General features: G+C 31.0%; 1 protein-coding gene across 2 annotated transcripts; it reads right to left on the reverse strand.

Annotated features, from left to right (window-relative positions):
• Nucleotides 1–3,623, reverse strand: LOC114746614 (NADH dehydrogenase [ubiquinone] 1 alpha subcomplex subunit 8-B). Of its 2 annotated transcripts, none has more exons than XM_028934844.1 (3): nt 3,519–3,623; nt 3,113–3,321; nt 1–392 (listed from the first exon to the last, which is right to left on the reverse strand). In XM_028934844.1, exons 2-3 carry the CDS (start codon nt 3,298–3,300, stop codon nt 260–262), a joined length of 321 nt encoding a protein of 106 aa, XP_028790677.1. In that variant the 5' UTR covers nt 3,301–3,321; nt 3,519–3,623; the 3' UTR covers nt 1–259. The 2 variants fall into 2 exon arrangements, with proteins under 2 accessions (XP_028790677.1, XP_028790675.1); XM_028934842.1 differs by having other exon boundaries at nt 3,113–3,328; nt 3,519–3,622.
• Between the last annotated feature and the right edge of the window lie 5,080 nt (nt 3,624–8,703).

Here is an 8,703-nt window from a genome sequence, read left to right on the forward strand (position 1 = left end):
TTTGCCAATGCCAAAATGATTATTACACTACAAGCAAGACCTAACATCAACAGTACTAACCAATTATTATGTTTGAAAGATAATAAATGCCCAATTCGGAAGCATTTCTCACGCAATTTTTTAGATGAGCAACATAGACATTAAAAAAAATGCCATAAAAACCAAGTGATACAGTAATTTAAGAAAAATGGAGAATTGGGTCACTCACTGCGAGTCAGCCTGTGTTATTAATGTAAACATAAAGGGAAAGGGCAGGGTTTCATTCTAGGGGGCATGCTTTCTCAAATGCTTGCTGCTCTTTGCGACACATTTCGAATTCATTTGTGTAATAGTACATGCATCCCACGTACTCATCCATCTCCTTTGTGCACTTCTTGTGTAGATCCTTTAGCCTGAGGCATCAAAACAGAACTTTGACCAATTAGAAATTTAAGCCTAAAACTGTGTTTCTCTCTCTACATGTACATTTGAAGTCAACAAGTTTTTCAGAAAAGATTTGTAATTTGTGATATCTAACAGATTGCTTCCTTTTAACCCAAAGGCCAAGAAGTCAACTCCAACAGAAATTCCCATCAAGATTCCTATCAAACTCCCTCCAACGTCTGTAAACAAAAGTAACAACAAAAGCACCCCATGACAAGATGGCAGTTTGGAATGAGGAAAATGATGCATATTACCCCCCAAAAAAAAAAAAATCTGCACCAGTGGAAAAGTCAACAAACACAACAGCAATTTCCAGCAACGTTATAAAAAATCAGACCAAATTGGTTGATTTGATACGTGAATTGGCAAATTGAACCTGATCTGGTGCAGGAACTAAAACAACCGAAAAAAAAAAAAAGATAAATATTGATCAAAAACTGGTAAAAACCAGTTAATAATTGGTGAATACGGGTTTTAACTTTTTAAACGTAAACACACACACACACACACACAAATTTAGCCCTGATCCTTTCAACTATGGTTTGGTTAGAGTCAGAACAATAAAACTTAAACAAATTTTTACCAACTCAATGATCAATATGGGTTCAAAAACATTCATAAATGATGGACGAATCCTAATCCGTTTGCTTGTTTCTGTTTCTGTTTTTTTGGGTGAGAAAAGGGGGCAAACAAGCGCAACTCCACATACCAAATCTTCAGGAAATAGAGTTGCCGTACATTATACATTTTATTCGTGTGTTTTTTTTTTCCCTCATGGCCGATGCTAAAACATAATCTAAACTACTAGGAAAAACATGAAAATAATAGAATCAAGGACATGGCTACAGAGAATGAGCAAAAGTGACCAAAAAGTAATCTAAAACTATTAGATAAGCTAACAACCACAAAAATTTCCAAATGAAAAGCAATCCCATCTGCAAATGCGATAGTGCAGCCAAAAAGTAAAAACAAAGGGTTTCATTTTTGTTTTCTTTATTGGGTAACTGTCTTGGGATCTATGTTGGCGACCATATAAGATTTGAACATTGTCGGGCCTTAGATAGGGGATAGCTCTTTTCCATCTACAAAGCTCACACCTGAGACTTTGATTGATAGAAGTTAAGTCTCTTACACTCCATGTAGTTGCTGCTGGTCATATTTGTTTTCTGATTGCAGCTAACACCCCCATTCTACACACACACATGCACACAAACAAAACCAATGAATGAATGGTAAAGATAGGAATGAAAAGGCATTCGGCACACTTTCTCACAGGTGAGTACACAGTCAGTTCTCAGGACTGACATACATATTAATCTTTGAAAATTTAAAAATATAAGACACAACACAGAAAGACGAGAAGAAAGGCAAGCATTTAATCTTCATCTTTTTGTTCCCTTGATGTTTAGAGGCTTGTTGTTCCTCTGTGAGAAAAGGCTCAAGTAACCCCCCCCAAAAAAAAAAAAAAAAAAACCTCCACCACAACATACGTTTTTTTTATTCCAGATTTCAAGCCATTCTTTACCCGTTATATCTCTGCTATGAAGCTCTGAATCTTTATTTTTATCTTCGAAAATATTTTTCACCAAAATATTTAAATATGGGGATGGACCATGTAACCCTTTGAAGCAGAACAAAGCCTCAGCTAGAAGTCGAAGCCAAACTTCATTTTACAGAATAAATCTGCATCAGTTGCTCTGATAAAACACTAACAGGTTTATTCTGAAATTAAATTTTAAATATCCTCAACTGGCATCGCAACGAATTCTGCTTCACTTAACAGTTACTTGAAATGGAAAATTTGGTGTGGCAACAGTGATCAGAGCATCAGTTACAAGATTCAGTCCTCAGATTGAAATCATCAAATCTTAAGTGCCAAAAATATTTAATTTTCCAATGAAATTTGAAGCATGTCAAATTTAGGCCTTTGTAAGATAGGCCATTAGCCAGTCCTGGTTTGGTGGGGAAAAGAGAACCCAAGTCTAGAGAGCACATGAAGTTATTGCACTCACAGTAATTGCTTAATGCATATAAATACCTCAATGTCAACAAACATACTTTGGAGAATAACATGGAATGCATATGATTTAAGTCATGTTTACCAGAGGACAATAACATAAAACTTGGATTTTGCTAGCGAGGGCATCTTGTTTTCACTCTTGAGGTATTGAGTTCAAATTGGAAGTGATCCATACACAAAACAATGCAGATCAGGTTGTAAGCAGCATATGAGTCTCATCCACCAAATCATCCCAAATTTCACAAAAGTGAAAACCAACGTTTAGCAGACTCTAACAGAACGATGCAGGTAAATTAAAGTCTATTAAATATAACAGTTTGAATGCTGTAGAATAAAATGAAATTGAATGAACCAAAAAAAAAAAAAGCAAATAAATCTTCAAGCTTTACTGTCTATTTTTCACTGACATTATTATTCCTATGCTTCCAAATATCGAAATGCTATTATTGCTAGTTTAACCAATTCTAACTTGTTCACAAAGAATGACAGCTTTGTTTCAACCTCATTTGAATTAAGCAATCGTTTCTCATTTGAGGTTCATTAAGAAACCTACCATCCCAGCAATTCTATCATAAATTTTCCTAAATATTCTCTCAGATACCAAACAGAACAATGCATTTAGGGGAAATCCATAAGGATAATAGTTCAAAAGGGGGAGAAACCACTCACAGGTTGAGGACACAGCGGGTAACCTCCCGACCTTTATCGAGACACTTCTCAGGGTTTGGATCCTTCTTCTTGCATCTCAGGAAATCCAAATTCTCCGAGTGACATTTTACCCCAATGTGCTTAGACGCCGCCATCAACACGGACGACGTTGGGATCGGATTCCCCGAAGCATCAACAGCGCTCGCCATTCCCAACTTGGTTACTCAGCTCTTTATGCTACCCAAATAAGAAAAGAAGAACACCACATTTATCAGTGAAATCCTGTTTGGTTCCCGAGAAAATGACTAAATAAATCAAAAGGGCAAAAACTTGAGACTCCAAACAGCTCGGACAAATAGATGACAAAACTTAACAGCGATAACAATTGAAATATAAATAATTGAATTGGAAATGCTGAAGCTTTCACCCCGAATTCTCCGATGTTCAGGTCGTCTTGTCGGGGAAGAGAAGTACAGACGGACGATTAGGGCAGTGCCTGAGTGTAGGCGAGGAGCTTGGGAGCACAATGAACAGCTTAAAATGAACCGGAAAACAGTATAATAAAATTAAAACTCGTAATAAATAATAAAGAAATAAATAAAAAGGAAAAAAAGAAAAACAAAGTTAAAAAAATGATAGAATAAGAAACTAAAAATATCAAGAGAAGTGGGATGTACTTAAATGAAATTTTAAAATGCTAATGTTTTTCTAATAGTGCCCTTAAAAAAAAAAACCACATTGGCCTGCCACCACATATGACAAAATGTGATGGGGTAAAATTTAATTTATCATCTTTTGGATTCTACTATTAAGCCACCAAACCATTTAGTTAAAATAATACAAAATAATAATTATTTTTCATTTTTTATTATAAAATCTAATCAACTAATTTGAATATATTAATTCATTTAGTTAATATTAGTGAAGAAAATGATAGAATAAGAAACTAAAAATATCAAGAGAAGGGGAATGTACTTAGAGGGTGTTTGGATATCCTAATAATCACTTCTTAGAAGCACTTTTCTGCAAATCGAGACAAACTCCTCCACATATTTACTTTGTATATCGTAAAAGTAATTCGGAAATCATAATTTTGATCTTATCCAAACAAACCCTTAAATAAAATTTTAAAATGCTAGTGTTTTTATAATAGTGCCCTTAAAAAAAAAAAAAGAAAAAACCACATTGGCCTGCCACCACACATGGCAAAATGTGATGGAGGTAAAATTTAATTTATCATATTTTGCATTCTACTATTAAGCCACCAAACCATTTAGTTAAAATAATGCAAAATAATAATAATTTTTTTATTATAAAATATAATTAACTAATTTGAGTATATTAATAATATTAGTTAAATTTAGTTAATATGATATATATTTTTTAAAAGACCGTAATCATCTTTCTTAATTCTTTCATTTCGTCTTCTATTTGATTATTATTAAGAGAATATTAATAAAGTTAATTTAAGAAAAAAATTGATAAATATGTGAAACATGTCTTATATATAAGATTAATATTAATTTTCAAATTAGGTCCTGTAAATATATGTAGATATATTGTAATTAGTATAGAATCAAATCAGATATTATAGGATATTATACGATAGGATATTATCTCCTATTAATGAGCCATTAATGCCTAGGGCTCCTCTCTTGTGTATATAATCTCCCTTTCTGATCATGAATATAGATGGAAAATATATTTCATTGCTCTCTAGTCAATATGGAGCAACTACCAGGCTTTGTTGCTCAAGGGGAGCGTGGGAGAGTATATCGCCTCAAGAGATCTTTATATGGCCTGAAGCGGAGTCCTCGTGCATGGTTTGACAGGTTCAGTACTATTGTGTAGAAATTTGGCATGTGTCAAAGTAAGTGTGATCACTCTGTGTTTTATTAGAGAACAGACACTAGCATGATTTTGTTGGTTGTATATGTAGATGACATTGTGATTACGGAGAGTAATATGTTAGGGATCTCATCACTTAAGTCCTCTCTTAATTCTTACTTCCAAACAAAAGATCTGGGCCCGTTAAAGTACTTTCTTGGAATTGAGGTTTTGAAAAGTAAGAAAAGAATCTTATTGACTCAGAGGAAGTATGTTTTTGACCTGTTGAAGGAAACTGGAAAGTTAGGGGCTGCGCCAAACAATTTTCCTATGATTTATAATCCACTACTTGATGCTGATGGAAGCATACCATTTGAGAATCCCGTTGATGCTACTAAAAGCAAGCTGTTTGAAAATCCGGAGAGGTATCGAAGACTAATTGGAAAATTGAATTATTTTACTGTGACTCGTCCTAATATCATCTATCCAGTCAGTGTACTTAGCCAGTTTATGGTCTCAACTACTATCAGATAGTGGGAAGCTTTAGAGCATGTCTTTCATTACTTGAAGGAGTCTCCAGGTCGTGGGATATTATACAAAAATCATGGTCATACAGATATTGAGTGCTTTTGTGATGCTGATCATGGTGGTTCAAAGACCATAAGAAGATCCACTACAGGATATTGCGTCTTTGTGGGAGGAAATTTGGTGTCCTGGAGGAGTAAGAAGCAGAATGTGGTGTCACGATCAAGTGCAGAAGCAAAACATAGAGCTATGGCACAATCTGTGTGTGAGATAGTCTGGATACATCAGTTACTGAAGGAGGTTGGTCTTAAAACCTCGTTACCAGCAAAACTGTGGTGCGACAATAAAGCAGCCTTACACATAGCTCCTAATTCGATATTCCATGAACGTACAAAACACATTGAGATTGATTGTCATTTTGTTTGGGATAAACTCAAGGAAAACTTCATCTCAACAGGACACGTGAGATCTGGTGATCAGTTGAGTGATCTCCTTACTAAGGCTTTGAATGGGGTTCAGGTTGATTATCTTTGTAACAAGTTGGGTATGATTGACATCTATGCTCCAACTTGAAGGGGAGTGTAAATATATGTAGATATATTGTAATTAGTATAGAATCAAATCAAATATCATAGGATATTATACGATAGGATATTATCTCCTATTAATGAGCCATTAATGCGCAGGGCTCCTCTCTTGTGTATATAATCTTCCTTTCTGATCATGAATATAGATGGAAAATATATTTCATTGCTCTCTAGTCAATAGGTCCTATATTAATAACCGTGTTTTAACCACTCAATCAATATTTATTTGTTCACTTCACTAATCAATTTACTATACTTCATTAGCCATTTTATTAAATTGATAAATTCTACAGGTGAAATTTTTTTATCTAAAAGTCACCGATTCAGCATATACACAATATTAATTATTTTACGGACTTCATTAGTTATTCAACATACCAATTTACTAAATAACAACACGTTTTAACTTATAAAAAAAAAAAAATAAATAACAACACGTTTTGGCAAATTATACACCATTATTTTAGGGTTAATTAATCTGGAAGTCCTTATAGTTTTAACCAATTTTGAATTAGGTCCTTATAGTTTTTTTTTCTTTTTATCAGGTCCTTATACTTTCATCTATTTTTAATTAGGTCCTCGCATTTATTTTTCTTTTTATTAAGTCCTTATAATTTCACTAAAATTTTAATTAGGTCCATCTAGTTTTAATTTTTATTTATTAATTAAATATGAACTTAATTAAATAAATTAGTACTGAAATATAAAATATTAATAATTATATAATAAAAGATAAGTAATATAATTAATTAATTAAGGAAATTTTTTTAAAACAATTAATTTTTTTGCTAAAAAAATAAAATTATTATAATAATTCATTATTTTTAGAATATTATTGTTTATAAACTAATATTACATAATATATACTATTTTATGTTTATAAAATAGTACTATTAGAATTTATAAAATAAAGAATAAAAAATTCAGGGACTTACTTAAAAATAAGGTGATCTTATAAGGACTTGATAAAAAGAAAAATAAATGCAAGGACCTAATTAAAAACAGGTGAAAGTATAAGGATCTGATAAAAAGAAAAAAAATTATAGGGACCTGATTCAAAATTAGTTGAAACTATAAGGACTTGCAGATTAATTATCCCATTATTTTAAGATATTTATAATACTTTATCAATTATTTACAACACTTAGTAATTGGCTGATATGACTTTTTCTTTTGTTTTTTTTAAGTGACAGACAATATTGTAAAAATATTTTTACTCCCGCTGTATCAAAAAGTATTGTATTTATAAAGTTCTGGGAAGCGTGTACCTCCTGAACACTAATTGTCTAGTAGTTGCAAACTGTAAAAAGTTCTAAATTAATAAAAATGTTTAGATGGAATCAAAATCATAATTTGCTTTTATGATATACGAAATACTCTTCCGGTCCTAAATATAAAACCCTTATATTAGTGTGTATAAGGGTCTTATCTTATATTTAGAATTGGAGGAGTAAATCTATAAAAAAAATTATCTTGATTTATTAAAGGGATAATTAATCTACAAGTCCTTATAGTTTCAACTAATTTTGAATCAGGTTCCTATAATTTTTTTTCTTTTTATCAGATCCTTATACTTTCACCTGTTTTTAATTAGGTCCTTGCATTTATTTTTCTTTTTATCAAGTCCTTATAAGATCACCTTATTTTTAAGTAAGTCCCTGAATTTTTTATTCTTTATTTTATAAATTCTAATAGTACTATTTTATAAACATAAAATAGTATATATTATGTAATATTAGTTTATAAACAATAATATTCTAAAAATAATGAATTATTATAATAATTTTATTTTTTTAGCAAAAAAAATTAATTGTTTTAAAAAAATTTCCTTAATTAATTAATTATATTACTTATCTTTTATTATATAATTATTAATATTTTATATTTCAGTACTAATTTATTTAATTAAGTTCATATTTAATTAATAAATAAAAATTAAAACTAGATGGACCTAATTAAAATTTTAGTGAAATTATAAGGACTTAATAAAAAGAAAAATAAATGCGAGGACCTAATTAAAAATAGATGAAAGTATAAAGACCTGATAAAAAGAAAAAAAACTATAAGGACCTAATTCAAAATTGGTTAAAACTATAAGGACTTCCAGATTAATTAACCCTTTATTAAAAAATGCTTTTAAAAAATAATTTTCATATTACCCAAACACTCCTTTAAACAAGGATGAAGATGATTATTGTAGTAACGTGTGTATACACGCATGTGTGTGCGTGTGTGTGTCTATATATATATATATATATATATAAAATCACAATCAATCTTAAAAAAAAAATTTAATTATCTTAGAGTCTATTAATAATTAAAGAGAATGCATGACCAGTTTTTCTCCCTATGCAATTTCTTTTCCATTAAGATACAATCTGCAACTTTTTTTATTTTTTTATTTACAGCTTTCTTTTTATTTTTTATTTGATTAAGAGTTTTTACTTTTGAGACCTAAAGCATAAAGTATTTTTGTATTCTTCTCTTTACCTGCTCATGACTTCAATCATAATTTGTAACTTTAAACATAAATAAATTTAAAATTTTTTCATTTTTCAAAAAATTTTAGCATCGGAGCATGTCCGTGATGACGGAGGGAGTAAAGAAAATTATTCCGGCGTCATTAAGAATCGAAGCTTCGTTGACGTGGGGGCTCATATTACGGTTGCCTCG

The sequence above is a fragment of the Neltuma alba genome, unplaced genomic scaffold (genome assembly GCF_004799145.2).
Source record: "Neltuma alba isolate B1F8T4 unplaced genomic scaffold, ASM479914v2 tig00005078_pilon, whole genome shotgun sequence".
NCBI lineage: Eukaryota > Viridiplantae > Streptophyta > Magnoliopsida > Fabales > Fabaceae > Neltuma > Neltuma alba.